Source organism: Pygocentrus nattereri, chromosome 4, assembly GCF_015220715.1.
Source record: "Pygocentrus nattereri isolate fPygNat1 chromosome 4, fPygNat1.pri, whole genome shotgun sequence".
In the NCBI taxonomy this organism is placed as follows: domain Eukaryota; kingdom Metazoa; phylum Chordata; class Actinopteri; order Characiformes; family Serrasalmidae; genus Pygocentrus; species Pygocentrus nattereri.
In genome coordinates, this window is record NC_051214.1 from 3,225,052 (window position 1) to 3,247,432 (window position 22,381).

Here is a 22,381-nt window from a genome sequence, read left to right on the forward strand (position 1 = left end):
CCAGAGAAAGAAAGACCTCGAAATCGCGATTTTGAAAATCACACGAGCTGCGATTTTTATTATGATCAGCGTGGATATGCCGATAACGTTAAGCAACCTAATTACATCGAGTTTCCGAACTGCTTTTAGGTGAACTTGACTAATCAGAAGCACCCAAACTGTGACATCACTCCCGTAAAAGCCAATGAAAACATGTCTCTCCATTTTATGGCGCTTTTTATTTTTCAACATTTTTCGCTGCGTAAATATTTCACGATGAATGGACCGATAGAAATACCCCAAACTCACTTTGAATGAAATCTCTTCACATTAACTTACACTGAGAGTTCAGGCAGTAAGGCATCTCCTGTACAATCGTGGAGATGCACGCTTTTCTTCGGACAGCAACAATATGACAGTATAACACGAGGCGTGTGCCTCTAAATAAGGTTTCAGGAGGCAGTTAGTGATTGGCTGGTTCAAATAACACAGAAAGCTCTGAGTGACACGGGATGAGAGGGTGAGACCTTTGGTCTCTCAGGTGACCGTAAATCCAACAACAGCGTCTTTCTTTCCCGCCTAATCACCACCAGCACGTCTGCTCAAACACAGGAGGAGAAAAATAAGCTGATAAAGACAATAATGAGAGATGTCACTGCGAGGCCCAGTCACACCAGGACTGTGAAACACGATTAACAGCAATTAATGATACAGTCCATTACACAAACGAAGGACCACCAATGGCTTGGATCCAGTTTGCTTTGATGCAGCAGGTGAAATTCCGACTGACGTCCAGGAACTGAAGCCCTTTTAGACGAACACATGGCAAAAACCACCTGGAGCCAGTCGCGGCTGTGTGTGCCAAGGAGTTTAATGACTGGCCGAGAATTTAAACATGAAATCAAACGGGAGCCGGAAACAGTACACAAACTCAAGTTAATGTTAAAGTTAAAGTGTGTGTGTGTGTGTGTGTGTGTGTGTGTGTGTGTGTGTGTGTGTGTGTGTGTGTGTGTGTGTGTGTACCTGGTTATATCTTCAGCCAGCTGAGAGGGGTCCGGGGGGTAAAACTTCACGTTAAAGGAGAACTGCCACTGAGAATCTGAAAAACAGAACAAACAAAAAAAGTTATTAAGAAGTGTCCTCTATACACACACACACACACACACACACACACACACACACACACACACACACACACACACACAGCAGGACCACTCTCTATCAAGTCCACCTCCTCGTTTCTACGCTCACTGTCCAGTTTATCAGCTCCACTTACTGTATAGCTGCACTCTGTAGTTCTACAGTTACAGACTGTAGTCCATCTGTTTCTCTGATACTCTGTTACCCTGTTCTTCAGTGGTCAGGACCCCCATGGACCCTCACAGAGCAGGTACTGTTTGGCTGGTGGATCATTCTCAGCTCTGCAGTGACACTGACGTGGTGGTGGTGTGTTCGAGTGTGTTGTGCTGGTCTGAGTTGATCAGACACAGCAGTGCTGCTGGAGTTTTAAACACTGTGTCCACTGTGTCTTGTCAGTCCACCTTGTAGATGTAAAGTCGCTGCCCACCGGACGCTGTTGGCTGGATATTTTTGGTTCTCAGTCCAGCAGCGACACTGAGGTGTTTAAAAACTCCAGCAGCACTGCTGCGTCTGATCCACTCAGACCAGCACAACACACACTAATACACCACCACCACCACATCAGTGTTACTGCAGTGCTGAGAATGATCCACCACCCAAACAGTACCTGTTCTGTGAGGGTCCATGGGGGTCCTGACCACTGAAGAACAGGGTAACAGAGTATCAGAGAAACAGATGGACTACAGTCTGTAACTGTAGAACTACAGAGTGCAGCTATACAGTAAGTGGAGCTGATAAAGTGGACAATGAGTGAAGACACAAGGAGGTGGTCATCAATTTTGAAAACAAAATATCAAAAAATCTCATCAAATTTTGTCCTCAGAGTCGAAACTGTACTGAATCTAAAAATGCAGGCATCGCTACAGCCCTGAAAAGGAACCGAGCTGGAAAGGCTTTAGAAGTGAAAACCTCCTTTGGCACAGAAGCCATGTTTCTCCTCCCTCTGTATCTCCCTCTCTCTCTCCATCATCCAGAGCGGATTAGATCTATCCTAGATTAGGCATTAGATGACACATCACTCCTTCCACACCCCATAATATGCTTAGCATGGTAACGAACTCAGCCGTCGCTGGAGAAGGAGGTGAAAGAGTCTGTGAGCAGAGGGTAAACCCTGCAGACCAGGAGGACACGCCTCACAAACTGGCTTCATTTATAAACAGCACTGTGCCAAAGTCTTGGCCCCCCAGACTCATATATATATATATATATATATATATATATATATATATATATATATAATAAACAGTGATGTTCTGGATGTTGGTGTGTTTGTTGACCCATCTCCAAGCCGCTCCTCGAGGAAGTCCAGTATTATATGTAGTTAAAAAGCAGCTCCTGGTTTGACCAATCAGTGCTCAGTAAATTGAGCTCATGATGTAATTGATGATATTAACGAGTCTCTGTGGCGGCTGTGAAGGTGTCCAGGAAAAATATGGACCCAAGAAATTCTTGTTACTGTTTATTGTTTTTCTGTTTATTTGAATTATGAATACGACTTTATTCTAATGTATATTGTGATGAACTCACTGCTGAGGTACATTGTTAAAAAATTAGCTTGGACGCCTAAAACTTTCACACATTACTGCACTTTGACAAAAACTACACACAGTTTGAGGCAAGTGTGCAAATTGTGGTCATTAAGAAAGTCTTGTAAAGTTCTAAGGTCAACTTCATCTACTGCCTGAGAGCCTTTTAATCGCAGGCAGGACAGGAGATAATTTCCTTCTCTATACAAACAGCAATAAACTCCACTCTGGGATCAAAGCTTTGTTTGAAAGCAACAACTTGGACCTCCAATGGTGGACAAGCTGGACCTCCAGCGGCAGCCAACCTGGACCTCCAGCGGCAGCCAACCTGGACCTCCAGCGGCAGCCAACCTGGACCTCCAGTGATGGCCAACCTGGACCTCCAGCGGCAGCCAACCTGGACCTCCAACGGCAGCCAACCAGTACTTTCAACAGCAGCCAACCTGGACCTTCAATGGCAGTGAACTTAGACCTCCAAAAAGAACCAACCTTGACACTCCCACAACAGCCACCCTGGATCTCCAACGGCAGTTAAACCTGAATTTTCAACAAAACCGCCAAACTGCACCTTCAACAACAGCTAACCTGGACCTCTTCCTCTCATTGATTATTCTTCAGGCTCTTATAGAGTTTCTTCTTTTGAGATTTGGTTCCTTTCAGTGGCTCTTCCTCATGTTCTTAAGAGTCTCTCCTGGTTCCTCTCAGTGCTTCACAGCACTCTCTCAGACATGTCTGGATAAACTGCCTTGGGACAATATTGATTGTATAAAACGCAACACAAATAAAACTGAACTGAACCATCCAGTTACACTGGAATTCCTCTACAAGTCGGAAGCTGAACTCTGTCTATGAAGGAAATTCTCTTCTGCTTTGCCTCAGGCTTTCATTTATCCCTACACTGGAGCGTGAACAGAACAGGAAAAATGCAGAGAGTATTTGACTGAATGTGTTCTTTCACGAAAACACAGGCCGTGTATCTGTATGATGCGTGTTGTGGTCCTCGTCTGTGTACAGGAATTCTGAGAAACGATTCTTCTGTGTGTGTGTGTGTGTGTGTGTGTGTGTGTGTGTGTGTGTGTGTGTCTGAGAGGAATGTAAAGTAATAAATGACGCGGAGAATAACAGTAACAGTAGTTATATTGTAGCCAGAGTGTTTTGACCAGTGAAGGCAAAAGGAAGAAAAAGAACAAGCGAAAGATAAAAGAAAAGAAAGAAAGAGGAGAAGAGAGAAAAGAGAAAGAAGGATAGAGCAAAAGAAGGAATGGAAGAAAGCAGAAAACAGAGAAAGAGAGAGATGGAAAGATATGAGGGTAGTAAAAGACTGGTCTGGAAAACAGACACTCCATCCTGCATGAAAACGAGCACAGTATTAACAGCGATTCAGATAAGATGGATGGATGGATGGACGGACAGACACAGACAGGCAGACAGACAGATATGTAAATGAATAGACAGACAAACAAACAGACACAGGCAAACAGACAGATAAACAAACACAAGACACACAAAGATAGATAGATAGATAGATAGATAGATAGATAGACAGACAGACAGACTGATAGATAGAGAGATAAACAGACAGATAGAGATGGACAGACAACAGGTAGGCAGACAGACAGGCAGACAGACAGCTCAGAGCGAGTGTTCACGTGTGTGCACTGCTCCACATTCAGCCCTAAAATAGACCCATCAAGGGAGACACAGAGAGACTGAGGGATGGAGATGACACGAGTTGCCGTGGAAACTGGGTCACCAGCCTTCAGTAGCCTGCATCGGGGTCTGCTGTGGCCTTTTATACTCCATCCTTCCTCTCGCTCACGGGGGAACGGTTCTTCACTTTCTCTCTCTCTCTCTCACACTCCATCCCCAACACCCCCCCCCCACCAACTCCATCACTAAGCCCCCCCCACTCCATACGTTTATACAAACAAGTGAGTATTTAGAGGAAAAACCACAGCACTTTAATCTTCATGGATTCTACAAATCTGTGGAACTGAGCCGGAGGAGCGCAGCACTGTTTTCCCGAAGGACGTAACCCAAACACACCGGACAAAAACGATTACAAAAGAGCAAGATTTACACAGATTTCACACTCACTAAACAGCTCACTGACCCCTCGCACCGAAAGAGACCACTCCCCTCAGGAAAGAAATGCTTCATCACAAGAAAAAGGTCAGGAAAAACTGACCCTTCAAGTGGACCCAAACCAGCCCGGAAAAGGGGTCAAGCATTCATACACATAGAGTCAAGTATAACTTCGGCGATGGGGTGGGGGGGTGTTGGGGTGGTCCCTTCCCAACCAAACGATGGGGCCACATCTAATCCGGTGTAACAGAAGCAGATTTACTGACTCTCCGCACTAGAACCTTTTAGGGTCAGCTGACAGGAACACTGGCATTAGATAACAGTCGTTAGATAGATGAATGCTCCCTTCAGCCTGCAGAACCCTACAGCATGCATTACTCAGTTAGTTTAGGTTTATCTTTATGAGTGCTGATTTAAGGCACAGGATAGACTGGTTTTGTTTTAAAGAAAATAAATGGGCATTTTACAAAGAGATTCCGACCTCTTAATCCCTCTCTCTCTCCCTCTCTCTCTCCCTCTCTCTCAAACATGTATAAACACAGGGAAGTACCTAAGAGGCTGCCAGAGCTTGTAGGATGTGTGTCTGGCTTGGATGTGATCGTGTTCTCTCTCTCTCTGTACGTCATAGTGCAGCTGTGTGTTAATCACATTTATTCACTCTACAGATGTGTCCAGAGGTGCGCCTGATGTCAGAACAATGCAAGAATGTCCTAAAGTGCAGCCAATACATCAGTAACATTTGATCCAATAAGAGGAAAACCCCCACACCCCTACAGTCACTCTGAAACAGGACAAAACCCCTACAGCCCTACAGTCATTCTGAAACAGGACAAAACCCCCACACCCCTACAGTCACTCTGAAACAGGACAAAACCCCAACACCCCTACAGTCACTCTGAAACAGGACAAAACCCCTACACCCCTACAGTCACTCTGAAACAGGACAAAATCCCTACACCCCTACAGTCATTCTGAAACAGGACAAAACCCCCACACCCCTACAGTCACTCTGAAACAGGACAAAACCCCTACAGCCCTACAGTCACCCTGAAACAGGACAAAACCCCTACAGCCCTACAGTCATTCTGAAACAGGACAAAACCCCCACACCCCTACAGTCACTCTGAAACAGGACAAAACCCCTACAGCCCTACAGTCACCCTGAAACAGGACAAAACCCCCACACCCCTACAGTCACTCTGAAACAGGACAAAACCCCTACACCCCTACAGTCACTCTGAAACAGGACAAAATCCCTACACCCCTACAGTCACTCTGAAACAGGACAAAACCCCTACACCCCTACAGTCACCCTGAAACAGGACAAAACCCCAACACCCCTAGAGTCACTCTGAAACAGGACAAAACCCCAACACCCCTACAGTCACCCTGAAACAGGACAAAACCCCCAACACCCCTACAGTCACCCTGAAACAGGACAAAACCCCTACAGCCCTACAGTCACTCTGAAACAGGACAAAATCCCTACAGCCCTACAGTCACTCTGAAACAGGACAAAACCCCTACACCCTTACAGTCATTCTGAAACAATACAAAACCCCTACAGCCCTACAGTCACTCTGAAACAGGACAAAATCCCTACAGCCTTACAGTCACTCTGAAACAGGACAAAATCCCTACACCCCTACAGTCACTCTGAAACAGGACAAAACCCCTACAGCCCTACAGTCACTCTGAAACAGGACAAAACCCCTACACCCTTACAGTCACCCTGAAACAGGACAAAACCCCTACAGCCCTACAGTCATTCTGAAACAGGACAAAACCCCTACAGCCCTACAGTCACTCTGAAACAGGACAAAACCCCTACAGCCCTACAGTCACTCTGAAACAGGACAAAGCCCCTACAGCCCTACAGTCATTCTGAAACAGGGCAAAACCCCTACACCCTTACAGTCACCCTGAAACAGGACAAAACCCCTACAGCCCTACAGTCACTCTGAAACAGGACAAAATCCCTACAGCCCTACAGTCACTCTGAAACAGGACAAAACCCCTACACCCTTACAGTCATTCTGAAACAATACAAAACCCCTACAGTCACTCTGAAACAGGACAAAACCCCTACAGCCCTACAGTCACTCTGAAACAGGACAAAACCCCTACAGCCATTCTGAAACAGGACAAAACCCCTACAGCCCTAAAGTCACTCTGAAACAGGACAAAACCCCTACAGCCCTACAGTCACTCTGAAACAGGACCATACCCCTACAGCCATTCTGAAACAGGACAAAACCCCTACAGCCCTAAAGTCACTCTGAAACAGGACAAAACCCCTACAGCCCTACAGTCACTCTGAAACAGGACAAAACCCCTACAGCCCTACAGTCATTCTGAAACAGGACAAAACCCCCACACCCCTACAGTCACTCTGAAACAGGACAAAACCCCTACACCCCTACAGTCACTCTGAAACAGGACAAAACCCCTACACCCCTACAGTCACTCTGAAACAGGACAAAACCCCAACACCCCTACAGTCACTCTGAAACAGGACAAAACCCCAACACCCCTACAGTCACCCTGAAACAGGACAAAACCCCCAACACCCCTACAGTCACCCTGAAACAGGACAAAACCCCTACAGCCCTACAGTCACTCTGAAACAGGACAAAATCCCTACAGCCCTACAGTCACTCTGAAACAGGACAAAACCCCTACACCCTTACAGTCACTCTGAAACAGGACAAAACCCCTACACCCTTACAGTCACCCTGAAACAGGACAAAACCCCTACAGCCCTACAGTCATTCTGAAACAGGACAAAACCCCTACAGCCCTACAGTCACTCTGAAACAGGACAAAACTCCTACAGCCCTACAGTCACTCTGAAACAGGACAAAACCCCTACAGCCCTACAGTCATTCTGAAACAGGGCAAAACCCCTACACCCTTACAGTCACCCTGAAACAGGACAAAACCCCTACAGCCCTACAGTCACTCTGAAACAGGACAAAATCCTTACAGCCCTACAGTCACTCTGAAACAGGACAAAACCCCTACACCCTTACAGTCATTCTGAAACAATACAAAACCCCTACAGTCACTCTGAAACAGGACAAAACCCCTACAGCCCTACAGTCACTCTGAAACAGGACAAAACCCCTACAGCCCTACAGTCACTCTGAAACAGGACAAAACCCCTACACCCTTACAGTCACCCTGAAACAGGACAAAACCCCTACAGCCCTACAGTCACTCTGAAACAGGACAAAACCCCTACAGCCATTCTGAAACAGGACAAAACCCCTACAGCCCTAAAGTCACTCTGAAACAGGACAAAACCCCTACAGCCCTACAGTCACTCTGAAACAGGACCATACCCCTACAGCCATTCTGAAACAGGACAAAACCCCTACAGCCCTAAAGTCACTCTGAAACAGGACAAAACCCCTACAGCCCTACAGTCATTCTGAAACAGGACAAAACCCCTACACCCTTACAGTCACCCTGAAACAGGACAAAACCCCTACAGCCCTACAGTCATTCTGAAACAGGACAAAACCCCCACACCCCTACAGTCACTCTGAAACAGGACAAAACCCCTACAGCCCTACAGTCACTCTGAAACAGGACAAAACCCCTACACCCCTACAGTCACTCTGAAACAGGACAAAACCCCCACACCCCTACAGTCACTCTGAAACAGGACAAAACCCCCACACCCCTACAGTCACCCTGAAACAGGACAAAACCCCCACACCCCTACAGTCACCCTGAAACAGGACAAAACCCCCACACCCCTACAGTCATTCTGAAACAGGACAAAACCCCTACAGCCCTACAGTCACTCTGAAACAGGACAAAAAAACCCTACAATCAAGACAATCAGACACTCTGTCATTCTGGGGAAAGAAAAAAAAACATACATCCTTACATACAGAACAAAGTAAATGATTTTGATGGAATAATCCCGGCCCACGTTTAACCGCACCACACTACTGATTCACCAGTGCTTTAATAAAATATCTAAAGTCGAGTCACCGGCGCTGTATAATCGCCATACTAGCATTTTACTCTACTTGGAAGGAAACTTGAACACACAAGGAAGCAGAAAAGTAAATCTAATGCCTGTTAACTATTAACAAACCACACAATATCACATTTACATGTGCTCAATCACACGGGTGTGAACGCTACGGCATCATGTCCCACCCTGAACGGATAACTGAGCTCTTTCTGCATTTCACCATAACAGTATTTATACCAGGATACAGACATTACAGTGAAACGAACAGGAAAACAGAAGAAACTGACCACTGCAAAAAATTATATCTTCGGTCTGAACCGTAGTCAATAAATCTGATCTGTCTCATTACAATATTATAAGATTATTCCACTCGTTTCTTTACATTTTTACTTGTTTTGAGAAATTTTATCCAGTGGACGTGTCTCATTCTACTGGCAGATTAGATTCCTTGTTTCGAGAAATAATGAAGGTAATTTCTTAAAATGAACAAAATTATGCTAAAAGCAAATAAAATGATCTGCCAATGGAATAAGATACTTTTTATTGCTTAAAATAAAGTTAAAAATATCTAAGAATAAGTTAAATAATCTCACAGTGTAACTTTCTCCTTACGTGAAATAGTAGATCTGTTGATTACATTTAAAAAGTTTACACTCGCTAAGACACATTTTTTGCAGTGACAGTCAAATCAACTGTCCCCTGATGTGTTCGCGATCAAGTGCCAAAGACGATTATGTCAAAACATTCGGGAATGGCCATTTCAGCGCTCTGCTTATGTCCATTTCTGACCAAATGTGGCTAAAACTACATATCCCAGCAGTCCACACTAGGAAATGTATCAGTTTTTTCAATCTATTCCTTTAAGACAACTGTAATTACCTGCTCCTCCTGCCTCTCTCCTCAAACGGAGGGTATTAATACTGCAGCACAGACTCCCTAACAGCCTCTACTCTTCGGGAAAGGCTTTACACTAGATGTTGAACACTGCTGTGAGGATTTGACTGAGCATTAGTGAGGTCAGGTACTGATGCTGGATGCTCGGTTCTGGAATTCCAGCTCATCCCAAAGCTCCATCACTCCAGAGAACGCAGTTCGACTACTCCACAGCCAAACGCTGGGGTGCTTTATACCCCTCTAGATCACACTGGGATTGATCGTGGTGACCTCAGGGTCAAGCACGGCTCCTCCAGAGTGACCCATTCTAATGGTCAGCGCGTTTCAGTGGAGATGCAAGACAAACAACGACTGCGCAGTGATGGGTGCAGCTTACAGTAGCTGATGTCTGGATCAGTTCGGGCATCCAGTGAGTCTCCGAGTGAAATGCGAAGTGTGGAAAAAGGTGATGCATGAGACGGCACTTACTGCGGATCTGCCGTTTGATCTCCTTAGTGGGATCCAGCCAGCACTGAGGGGAGAGAGAGAGAGAGAGAGAGAGAGAGAGAGAGAGAGAGAGAGAGAGAGAGAGAGAGAGAGAGAGAGAGAGAGAGACAGACAGACAGACAGACAGACAGAGAGAGAGAGAGAGAGAGAGAGAGAGAGAGAGAGAGAGAGAGAGAGAGAGAGAGAGAGATGTTTACTTTAACTCACTGATATGCATGAAATTGACAATAAATACTTTACATTTTCATAGAACTACTAAATATTCGGTAAATATTTTAAAATATGCAACCCAATCCGTTACTGGATTTGCACAGGTGACACGTCTACTCTGACAAACTGTCCTTGAGAGGTTCTAGCTAAAAACTAGTTATACATAATTTACATTTATGCCATTTGGCTGACGCTCTGATCCAGAGCGACTTACAATTTGGTCATTTTACACAGGCAGGCCAAGGCGGTGTTGGGAGTCTTGCCCAAGGACTCTTATTGGTGTAGTGTAGGGGGCTGACCCTGGTGGTGGACTGAGCTCCAGTCTACAGTGTAGAAGGCAGAGGTGTTACCCACTACACTAACCAACCACTAGGTGATTACCGTCACTTTAGGCCAAAACGACAGGGTACAATTATTATAGGTTATTAAAAACAAGATAAATTAAAGATAAGAAGCCTTTAGTTGGTCAAGCGATGACCAGGTTGAGGTTGTGCCCATGACAAAAATACTGGACTTTAACTTTAGGATAACAATTAACAGGGAATTCCAGTAATTTTCCAAAATTTCTGCCTAATTCAGTGGGTGAGATGTGAACAGAGAGATTCAGAGGGTTTGGTGTGAAATGGTTCAAATGTCTTTACACTGGTGGTGATGGGAACCAGGCATCGCCATGACAACAACACAGATATAGCCATGCATTCATAACCATTTCATGTAGGAACTTTCTGTGAGGGAGCTGTTAGAGGTGGACGTCTGGTTCCCATCACCACCACTGTGAACAGCTCTGACTCTGTAAGGTTCTCTACTCTCTTAAAAAGATGGTGCTTCAAGGGTTGTTTAGTAAAGAAAATGGTTCTTTATAGAACCACGAACACTCCAAGAACCCTCTGCATGATTAAAGAGATTAAAAGAGACGGAAGAGCTGTTCAGATTGATGTAAAGTGTGCTGTAGATGGTCCTATATAGTAGCACCTTTTTGAAAAGGGTTCTATATAAAACCCAAAAAGGGTTCTTCTACCGTTACGACACCAAGCTTGCAACAATAGAAGAGACCAAAACACAAAATGCAAGAATACACCCAAAGGAGGACAGCCTGCATTCTTCTAAAAGATGGTCCTTCAAGGGTTCTTTCATAAAAAATGGTTCTGCATAGAACCACGAACACCACGAGAACTACCTGCATACTAAACGACTGCTTTCCATCATGAAATGGTTCTTCAGACTGATGGAGAATGTGTTGTATGTGGTTCTGTATAGAACCTTTTTGAAACAGGTTCTATATAGCATCAAAAAGGGTTCTGCTACTGCTACAAGCTTGACATCATAACAGAAGAACTCTTTGGTGCAATATAGAACCATTTTCAAAAAGAGTGTTCATGGTTCTACACAGAACCATTGTTTTTTACGAAAGAACCCTTGAAGCGCCATATTTTTTAAGAGAACAGAGGACCTTACCAAGTCAGAACCGTTCACAGAGGTGGTGATGGGAACCAGACGTCCACCTCTAACAACTCCCTCCCAGAAAGTTACTACATAGAACCACTTTCTTTATGAAAGAACCCTTAAAGCACCACGTGTAAGAGTGTAGAATGGAGCATTTCACAGGAAACCACTCTGAATGGCTCCGTTTCCATTTGAGCTGGTTCACTATGGAGAAAACTGAGGGAAGAGCCCTTTAACAGAATTCCTCGGACAGTGAAATACAGAAGACACCGGCTGTGTGGGTTAAAGGAGAACTCCACTCCTGCTGTGTTATGAAATGTTTGGGTTGGACGCTCGCTCTCGGCTGTAATCACGCCGCCCCGGCCGGCCGGCCGGCCGCGGCCAAGCTAAAGTAACATTTGCTCGAATTCCTTGGCTTCAGTCAGAGAGACTCTGCTCTTCTGGATCCACAGCGTTCAGCCCCTTCAACGACGGCACAACAAAGCAGCTGCCTCTGCGGGTTAATCCACTCCTCATGTGACCGACATGGACATGCATAATCAGATTCCTACAAGTATTAACTTTAATTACTGTTAAAGAATTCCAGATCATTTTTTATTGATCTGGTCTTCACAAAATGTTCACAATGTACAGGACAGCAAAAAGAAAAAGTACATAAATATCCATCCTGAAAAATATGGAATGAGATATTAATGAGATATTTGCATATCATCCTAGTTCCAAATCCAGATCCAGGTCTTTGGGTTCAAACTCCGTTTTCTGGCCATGTGTGAATGAACAATTTCCGGACCAGAGCAGATATTCAGGGAAAAACGAACTGTCCATAAGAGTTCAATGTAGGCTGTAAACAAAGCCACACTGTCCATCGAAACTAAGCAGCTCGTTTTCAATTCAGTTTTTGTGATGTCACAAAACCAAACACGATTTCAGCTCCCTGCAGTTTAGCCTCACTCATTCATGCCAAAGGTTTAAGCAGTCTTTCACCTCCGAGTGATTTCTGAATGAGGTACAACACAAGGGAGCCAATCAGAACAGAGCTCATTTACATATGTTGGTCTTAAAGGCAGATTAACAGAAAGAGTTTGTTTAATTCTAAGAGATAGAGAGGGGTTGGAAAATCCATCCATCCGTTTTCTAAGCCCCTAATCCTTCTGGGCTGTGAGGGGTGCTGGAGCCTATGCCAGTGTTCATTTCTTTAATCCGGTTTGTCTTCACAGGTGTGAACAGTTCGTTCATTTTGTGAAAACAAGCCAAATTTAAGAAAACAGTTTTATAAATCCACATCTACCTTGTTTGGTGTGGACTTTTCTAACTTCTTCAATTCGGTTTGTTTTGCAGGGTGTGAACACTCCAGCACTAATCGAGTGAATTCTAAACAAAACGAATAATAAAATGAAACATTTCGTTTGGTGTGGACTATTCTAACTTTTTCTTTAATTCAGTTTGTTTCGCAGGGTGTGAGCACTTCAGGAGCACTCAGGTGCATGCTAAAAAAAACTGAATTAAAGAAAATGTTCGGTCAGTCCACATCTACCCCCTGTTTGGTGCGGACTATTCTAACTTTTTCTTTAATTCGGTTTGTTTCAACAGGTGTGAACACTCCAGCAATACTCAGGTGTGTCCTAAACAAACCGAATTAAAGGAAAGCTCGACCAAACAGAAAAGGTGTCAAAACACCTTAATGATAGTTTGGAACTCTGTAACCTTTTTTTAGCCTGTTTAATTCCAAATAAGACTCATTTCGTAGTTTAGAAGTCTAAACCTCGTTCTGTGTGAACAGATTATAGATTCATTTTGATTCCTCAAAAGCTTTTCAAAACTCCCTCTTGAATCCACGTTCATCTGCGCTAGACTGTTTGCTTCGTTTACAGAACCATTAAGAGAACAGCTTTGGCTTAGGCATTGATCAGGAACTGTCCACTGGAACACTAATAGCCGATCAATACCAGCCACACGTCAATGCTGCTAAAAGCTCGTGTGTAAGATTGATAGCGGGATGCAGGGAAACAGACATCGGCACTAGCATGCAGGATGAAGTTGCTTCAACAAGCTTTTAAATTCACCTTCAAAAGAATAATAAAACATTAACAACCAACGGCTAAAATTAGTTTTTTTACACTTCTATGTTAACACACAGCTTTGACTTTCATTATAATATTTATTTGGCGTTTGTTTCTTTATGTCATTTAATTCTCATATTCCATAGTCGTTTATAGATTATTGCAGTTTTCTTCAAAATATGGCCTCAGCCTTCACACACGACGTGAGGACGATGTCTTCTGTGGTGCTTGGAATTCTAGATAATTTATATAAAAACTCAAGAAGGTGTAACTGTTAAAATAACACTTTTATTTTAAAATATAAATAAATTGTAACCCTAACAAGTGTAATAATATCTGTAAACGCTAGGGACACAAAAATGGACGTTTCTGTAGAATGACCCTTATACAACATGATTTGGTGCCCAAGAGTTCTGAAAAGTGCTTAAAGTGCATGTCCCTCAATTCGTCTACGTTACCGTATGAAGTGTAAAATGATCGATTAATTAAAGTTTTCGTCAATATGCTGAATTTTAATCAGAAGCATTTGTAATATGTAGTTTATCGTACTACATAAGCTTGTTGGCGTGTCATTTACCATAGCAACAAACAATGCAACAGGCTCCATTTTCACCAGCTACCTCACAAGTCTCGCAAGGGGCCCCTCGCAAGGGGCGGGGCCTTTCTGGTGATGTCACCACGCAGCCTCGTTAGGACTGTTCCGTTTATGTGACCGATAGGCGACTAAGGAGGAGTCTTCACAGGCCAGTCCTACCGAGGACCCGCCCTGCCTCGGCTGCAGCCCAGGCTGGAACGCAGCCACTGAACGATATGGAGGAAGATGCTCAGCTCTTTATGAGGGTAATGAGGACGGTCCACTTACTCTCTGGTCAGCGTTGTCTTTGAAGCTCAGACCGAAGTAATCCTTTTCCAACAGGTTCAGATACTCGCAGACCTTAAAGAACAGGAACTGACCCTTCGCCCGTTTCTGTGGGAGAGAGAGAGAGAGAGAGAGAGAGAGAGAGAGAGAGAGAGAGAGAGAGAGAGAGAGAGAGAGAGAGAGAAAGGGAGAGAGAAAAGGAGAGAGAGAGAGAGAGAGAGAGAGAGAGAGATAAGGAGAGAGAGAGAGAGAGAGAGAGAGAGAGAGAGAGAGAGAGAGAGAGAGAGAGAAAAGGGGAGAGAGAGAGAGAGAGAGAGAGAGAAGAGGAGAGAGAGAGAGAAGAGGAGAGAGAGAGAGAGAGAGAGAGAGAGAGAGAGAGAGAGAAGAGGAGAGAGAGAGAGAGAGAGAGAGAGAGAGAGAGAGAGAGAAGAGGAGAGAGAGAGAGAGAGAGAGAGAGAGAGAGAGAGAGAGAGAGAGAGAAGAGGAGAGAGAGAGAGAGAGAGAGAGAGAGAGAGAAGAGGAGAGAGAGAGAGAGAGAGAGAGAGAGAGAGAGAGAAGAGGAGAGAGAGAGAGAGAGAGAGAGAGAGAGAGAGAGAGAGAGAGAGAGAGAGAGAGAGAGAGAAGAGGAGAGAGAGAGAGAGAGAGAGAGAGAAAGAGAAAAGGAGAGAGAGAGAGAGAGAGAGAGAGAGAGAGAGAGAGAGAGAGAGAGAGAGAGAGAGATATTTAGGTCTACATGTAAAATCTGAAACGTCCATGTCCAGTGTGTCTCCTCTCGGATTGAATGTCCACTACAGTCTCAATCTCATCGTGAAACTTCCGCACTTCTTATAATCCACACTAAGTAAAATTTTTAAAAGACTAAATTCCTGTTTTCCTGTAACCTTGCATTAAATTGGAATAACCTTTCCTTCTAAAACATCTTCGGCTAAAAAGTGGAATTACACCTATTTTTTCCCAAAATTTCTGCATAATTAAAAGGTTGAGATGTAAACAGCCATTCTGAGCGGTTTGGTGTGAAACACTCAGTTCTAGAGAACCTTACCGAGTCAGAGCTCTTCCCAGTGGTGGTGATGGGAACCAGACGTCCCTCTAAAAGCTCCTCACAGTGGTGGTGATGGGAACCAGACGTCCCTCTAAAAGCTCCTACAGAAAGTTCCTACATGAACTGGTTCTGAATTCACTGCCTGACGACTGAGACGCTGTTTTATGAGAGTTTAGAGAACTTCAACTCCATTCATGGTGGAGGGAGACATGCAGGGCGCTGTGCGGCAAAATAGTCCCCAAAGAAAACTCATTATTCCAGATTTTCCACTATTTTCCATCATCGACATTCCATATGAGCTCAGAAGTCTTGTGTAGGTTCTCTGGTGGTTCTGGATAGTAAATATAGTGTCTGTATTTGTGTTGTAGTCATGGCGACGCCTGGTTCCTATCTCACCATCCTGAAGGGAGACGTTTCAGCTGGTCTGGTGTCTGTGTGACTCCTGAGGAATGAGGAGGCCAAATGCCGTCTGAAACGTCATACATAGAAGCAATTATGTGTCTCTTTCTCTTTGCTGTGTGTAAGAATCTTAGCCTCCAGCACAACGACACCCCCCCACCCCTCCCATGCCAGAACAATGACCCCCCAGTCAGAACAATGACCCTGCACTTCAGCTTTATGAGAAACAGACAGAGAATGGGAAAAAGTGAGAAGAGGAAAGAAAATGTGTGGCATTTTCCGCGTTTGGAGGCCAAAGGACAGCAGACAGCTGGGGGACGATTGGCGTCCGTCTCCGCACACTCACTCAGACACTGAGGCTTTTACAGGAGTTCCTCTTTTTCGACAATAGAGCACTGTTAGAGGGGACAGTGTAGACCTGAGCGCTGGGAGAGACAGCAGGGCGTGTAGGTTTTAAAAGGCACTACCTGCCTGCTTGCTGGGTTACTTAGGCCGCCTTCACACAGCAGGTAAAAATGGCCCAAATTTGATTTTCTCACCAAATCCGATTTCTTCATTTGGCTTTTCATATCATCTTTTAAATGGGACCTGCACGCAATATCAGCCGGAACAGATCAGCTCCAAAACTGACCTGAATATGCAAGAGAACAGAGAGTCAGGCTGCTTAGTGGGTCATCCAGAGGTAAACAATCACAACTGCCAAAGAACGCACAGTCGCTCCCGGAGGATCAGCTTCATCTTCGCCAGCATCACAGGAGCATCATGAAGCTTCACTGACTGACAGCCGGGCTCATCACCCAGAACGTGTTCGAGCTCGGCGTGAAGAGGGTGCGGTCACTTCAAAGCCTAAGGCTACGTTCACATTACCAGGCTGCAGTGGCCCGAATCTGACTTGCCCTAATGTGACTCAAATCTGATGTTTTTAGAGCTGTGTGGACACAAAAATCAAATCCAACCTGAGCCACTACGGATACATTCATATTGCAAGCCTCATTGCTCAAATCCAATTTTTGCTCAGATCTGATCTCTCTGGCGTGACGGTTCAGATCCCTAAACCTACAGTCTGTCAGAGCGACTGTGTGGATCATATGAACATTATAGAGCTTTTTAAATGAAACAGTAGAAGCCGTATCGCCCCCTACGCTTCCTGTAGTGTATTACAGTCTGTCAGAGCGACTTTGTGGATCATATGAACATTATAGAGCTTTTTAAATGAAACAGTAGAAGCCGTATCGCCCCCTACGCTTCCTGTAGTGTATTACAGTCTGTCAGAGCGGCTGTGTGGATCATATGAACATTATAGAGCTTTTTAAATGAAACAGTAGAAGCCGTATCGCCCCCTACGCTTCCTGTAGTGTATTACAGTCTGTCAGAGCGACTGTGTGGATCATATGAACATTATAGAGCTTTTTAAATGAAACAGTAGAAGCCGTATCGCCCCCTACGCTTCCTGTAGTGTATTACAGTCTGTCAGAGCGACTGTGTGGATCATATGAACATTATAGAGCTTTATAAATGAAACAGTAGAAGCCGTATCGCCCCCTACGCTTCCTGTAGTGTATTACAGTCTGTCAGAGCGACTGTGTGGATCATATGAACATTATAGAGCTTTTTAAATGAAACAGTAGAAGCCGTATCGCCCCCTACGCTTCCTGTAGTGTATTACAGTCTGTCAGAGCGACTGTGTGGATCATATGAACATTATAGAGCTTTATAAATGAAACAGTAGAAGCCGTATCGCCCCCTACGCTTCCTGTAGTGTATTACAGTCTGTCAGAGCGACTGTGTGGATCATATGAACATTATAGAGCTTTTTAAATGAAACAGTAGAAGCCGTATCGCCCCCTACGCTTCCTGTAGTGTATTACAGTCTGTCAGAGCGACTGTGTGGATCATATGAACATTATAGAGCTTTTTAAATGAAACAGTAGAAGCCGTATCGCCCCCTACGCTTCCTGTAGTGTATTACAGTCTGTCAGAGCGACTGTGTGGATCATATGAACATTATAGAGCTTTTTAAATGAAACAGTAGAAGCCGTATCGCCCCCTACGCTTCCTGTAGTGTATTACAGTCTGTCAGAGCGACTGTGTGGATCATATGAACATTATAGAGCTTTTTAAATGAAACAGTAGAAGCCGTATCGCCCCCTACGCTTCCTGTAGTGTATTACAGTCTGTCAGAGCGACTGTGTGGATCATATGAACATTATAGAGCTTTTTAAATGAAACAGTAGAAGCCGTATCGCCCCCTACGCTTCCTGTAGTGTATTACAGTCTGTCAGAGCGACTGTGTGGATCATGTGAATATTATAGAGCTTTTTAAATAAAACAGTAGAAGCTGTATCGCCCCCTACGCTTCCTGTAGTGTATTACAGTCTGTCAGAGCGACTGTGTGGATCATATGAACATTATAGAGCTTTTTAAATGAAACACTAGAAGCCGTATCGCCCCCTACGCTTCCTGTAGTGTATTACAGTCTGTCAGAGCGACTGTGTGGATCATATGAACATTATAGAGCTTTTTAAATGAAACACTAGAAGCCGTATCGCCCCCTACGCTTCCTGTAGTGTATTACAGTCTGTCAGAGCGGCTGTGTGGATCATATGAACATTATAGAGCTTTTTAAATGAAACAGTAGAAGCCGTATCGCCCCCTACGCTTCCTGTAGTGTATTACAGTCTGTCAGAGCGGCTGTGTGGATCATATGAACATTATAGAGCTTTTTAAATGAAACAGTAGAAGCCGTATCGCCCCCTACGCTTCCTGTAGTGTATTACAGTCTGTCAGAGCGGCTGTGTGGATCATATGAACATTATAGAGCTTTTTAAATGAAACAGTAGAAGCCGTATCGCCCCCTACGCTTCCTGTAGAGTATTACAGTCTGTCAGAGCGGCTGTGTGGATCATATGAACATTATAGAGCTTTTTAAATGAAACAGTAGAAGCCGTATCGCCCCCTACGCTTCCTGTAGTGTATTGCAGTCTGTCAGAGCGGCTGTGTGGATCATATGAACATTATAGAGCTTTTTAAATGAAACAGTAGAAGCCGTATCGCCCCCTACGCTTCCTGTAGTGTATTGCAGTCTGTCAGAGGGACTGTGTGGATCACATGAACATTATAGAGCTTTTTAAATGAAACAGTAGAAGCCGTATCGCCCCCTACGCTTCCTGTAGTGTATTACAGTCTGTCAGAGCGACTGTGTGGATCACATGAACATTATAGAGCTTTTTAAATGAAACAGTAGAAGCCGTATCGCCCCCTACGCTTCCTGTAGTGTATTACAGTCTGTCAGAGCGGCTGTGTGGATCACATGAACATTATAGAGCTTTTTAAATGAAACAGTAGAAGCCGTATCGCCCCCTACGCTTCCTGTAGTGTATTACAGTCTGTCAGAGCGACTGTGTGGATCATATGAACATTATAGAGCTTTTTAAATGAAACAGTAGAAGCCGTATCGCCCCCTACGCTTCCTGTAGTGTATTACAGTCTGTCAGAGCGACTGTGTGGATCATATGAACATTATAGAGCTTTTTAAATGAAACAGTAGAAGCCGTATCGCCCCCTACGCTTCCTGTAGTGTATTACAGTCTGTCAGAGCGACTGTGTGGATCATATGAACATTATAGAGCTTTTTAAATGAAACAGTAGAAGCCGTATCGCCCCCTACGCTTCCTGTAGTGTATTACAGTCTGTCAGAGCGACTGTGTGGATCATATGAACATTATAGAGCTTTTTAAATGAAACAGTAGAAGCTGTATCGCCCCCTACGCTTCCTGTAGTGTATTACAGTCTGTCAGAGCGACTGTGTGGATCATATGAACATTATAGAGCTTTTTAAATGAAACAGTAGAAGCCGTATCGCCCCCTACGCTTCCTGTAGTGTATTACAGTCTGTCAGAGCGACTGTGTGGATCATATGAACATTATAGAGCTTTTTAAATGAAACAGTAGAAGCCGTATCGCCCCCTACGCTTCCTGTAGTGTATTACAGTCTGTCAGAGCGACTGTGTGGATCATATGAACATTATAGAGCTTTTTAAATGAAACAGTAGAAGCCGTATCGCCCCCTACGCTTCCTGTAGTGTATTACAGTCTGTCAGAGCGACTGTGTGGATCATATGAACATTATAGAGCTTTTTTAGTGAAACAGTAGAAGCCGTATCGCCCCCTACGCTTCCTGTAGTGTATTACAGTCTGTCAGAGCGACTGTGTGGATCATATGAACATTATAGAGCTTTTTAAATGAAACAGTAGAAGCCGTATCGCCCCCTACGCTTCCTGTAGTGTATTACAGTCTGTCAGAGCGACTGTGTGGAACACATGAACAAGCAAACCAGTCAATCGGAACTGACTATTATGGAGGATAATTGTCTGTAAATGCTGCTTTTGCTGGACCAGCACGACAAAGTCAAAGACACTTCAGTAACAACCAGGCAGTGACCATTAGAAACGGGTAAATACATACACTAATGGATTCTGGGAAGAGCGGCACTCTATTGATCAGGCAGAAGCCAAACACGGCCAGACACATGAGAGTGCATTAGGAAAAGATACACAGCACCATGAACACGGGACATTACGGCCAGAAGATTTGAGGCTTTTCCATCAGTCAGAAAGCTCAGGGGACTAACGCACACAATCTGCTTATCTTTCACATCTTTCAGCACTAAATAAATAAATAGATAAATAAATAGATAGATAGAATTAACACAGCACTGCAGAAAAGTCAGAGACCACCAAGCTTTTATCTCATTTTAAGCAAAAACGCCCATTAAGTGCAAACGATTCACTTTTCTGGAGATGTTTCTGAGATGAGGCAAGATAATCTACTTGGTAATGAAGAAGGACATGAAAGGAAAATATGTAACTAAAAGCAACAGAGAAAATGAGGCTCCTAACAACCACCTGGAAGAGCTGGTTGCCCCCAAAACTGCCCCCAATCAGATAAAAAAGCACCTAAAGATTTGATCTTTGAGAGAGAGGAGAAGATCAAGCTGCTTCAGATCTGAAAACATCCACAGGTGTTTCTGTCCATCCTTCCACTGTGAGAAGACCACTCAGCGCTGTGGGTCTGAAAGGACGTGTAGCTGATCAAGAAGAACCTCACTGAGAAAAGGAGACGGACACCTCAAACAAAGAAGCTGGACGGTGGACTGACCGCCCCAGAGTCCAGACCTCAACACCACTGAACTGGATTGGTCACTTCAGAAAATGAACCAGCTTCTCAGACTGAGCTCTGGAGGCGTGTCTGCAGGTTCTCTGAGGAGCTGGAAGTGAAGCTCCTTCCCTAATTTAGGGTCAAACTTTTAGAAATTAGTCAACGCTCAAGACTAATTATTTGAGTAGTCTGAAAGCCGAGAAATTACATTCAATGTCATGAGAAAAAGAAAACTGATGAATTAAGATTTCAGAGGGAAACTCCGACCATGTCTGCACCCTTAACGAACCTCCGTGGACGTCACATCAGGACAAACATGCTCAAACACAAACACACACACCTGCTGCCCCTAAAACCACCGACACCAGAGCACATCAAGAGGCGTTACTATAGTAACACACTCAGAGCATAATGAGAGAGAGAGAGAGAGAGAGAGAGAGAGAGAGAGAGAGAGAGAGAGAGAGAGAGAGAGAAGGAGCGAGCGAGAAAGACAGAGCAAAGAGAAGGTTCAAAGAGAGAAGAGAGAGTAAAGAACAGAAAGAAACAGAAAGGCAGAGAGAGAGAGAGAGAGAGAGAGAGAGAGAGAAAGAAAACGAAAGAGAGCATTTCAGGACAATATTGTTTATCAGACAGACAGAGGAATGGCAAAGAGAGAGAGAAAGGGAAATAAAATGCAAAGAGAGAAGGAAAGCGAGAGAGGGAGAGAGGGAGAGAGGGGGAAAGAGGGAGAGAGAGGGAAAGAGTGAGGGAAAGAGAGAGGGGGGAGAGAGAGGGAAAGAGAGAGGGAAAGAGAGAGAGGGGGAAAGAGAGAGGGGGGAAAGAGAGAGGGGGAGAGAGGGAGAGAGAGGGAGAGAGAGAGAGAGAGAGAGAGAGAGAGAGAGAGAGAGAGAGAGAGGGAGAGAGGGAGAGAGAGAGAGAGAGAGAGAGAGAGAGAGAGAGAGAGAGGGAGAGAGGGAGAGAGAGAGCGCATCTGAGGACAGAAGACGGGCGTGTTAAACTATCAATGGCCAACACTCAAATCAGAAGTCGGGAACATGCAGCTCTTTCACTGCCCTGTCGTGGCTCCACAGCTGAATCAGATCAGCAGGTAATAATAAAATAATCCTCCT

The 22,381-nt window shown here is 44.5% G+C and overlaps 1 protein-coding gene across 27 annotated transcripts in view; it reads right to left on the reverse strand.

Annotated features, from left to right (window-relative positions):
- Positions 1 to 22,381, reverse strand: part of epb41l2 (erythrocyte membrane protein band 4.1 like 2) — a 136,947-nt gene that overhangs the window by 55,441 nt on the left and 59,125 nt on the right. For all 27 annotated transcript variants that reach the window (XR_005130179.1, XM_037537590.1, XM_037537589.1 and 24 more), the window contains 3 exons: positions 14,677 to 14,781; positions 10,084 to 10,126; positions 1,003 to 1,078 (listed from right to left, as the gene is read on the reverse strand). Coding sequence is in view for 26 of the 27 variants with exons in the window: in XM_037537590.1 (XP_037393487.1) it covers positions 1,003 to 1,078; positions 10,084 to 10,126; positions 14,677 to 14,781 (224 nt within the window). In the remaining variant the exon portion in view is untranslated. The remainder of the gene's footprint in view (positions 1 to 1,002; positions 1,079 to 10,083; positions 10,127 to 14,676; positions 14,782 to 22,381) is intronic.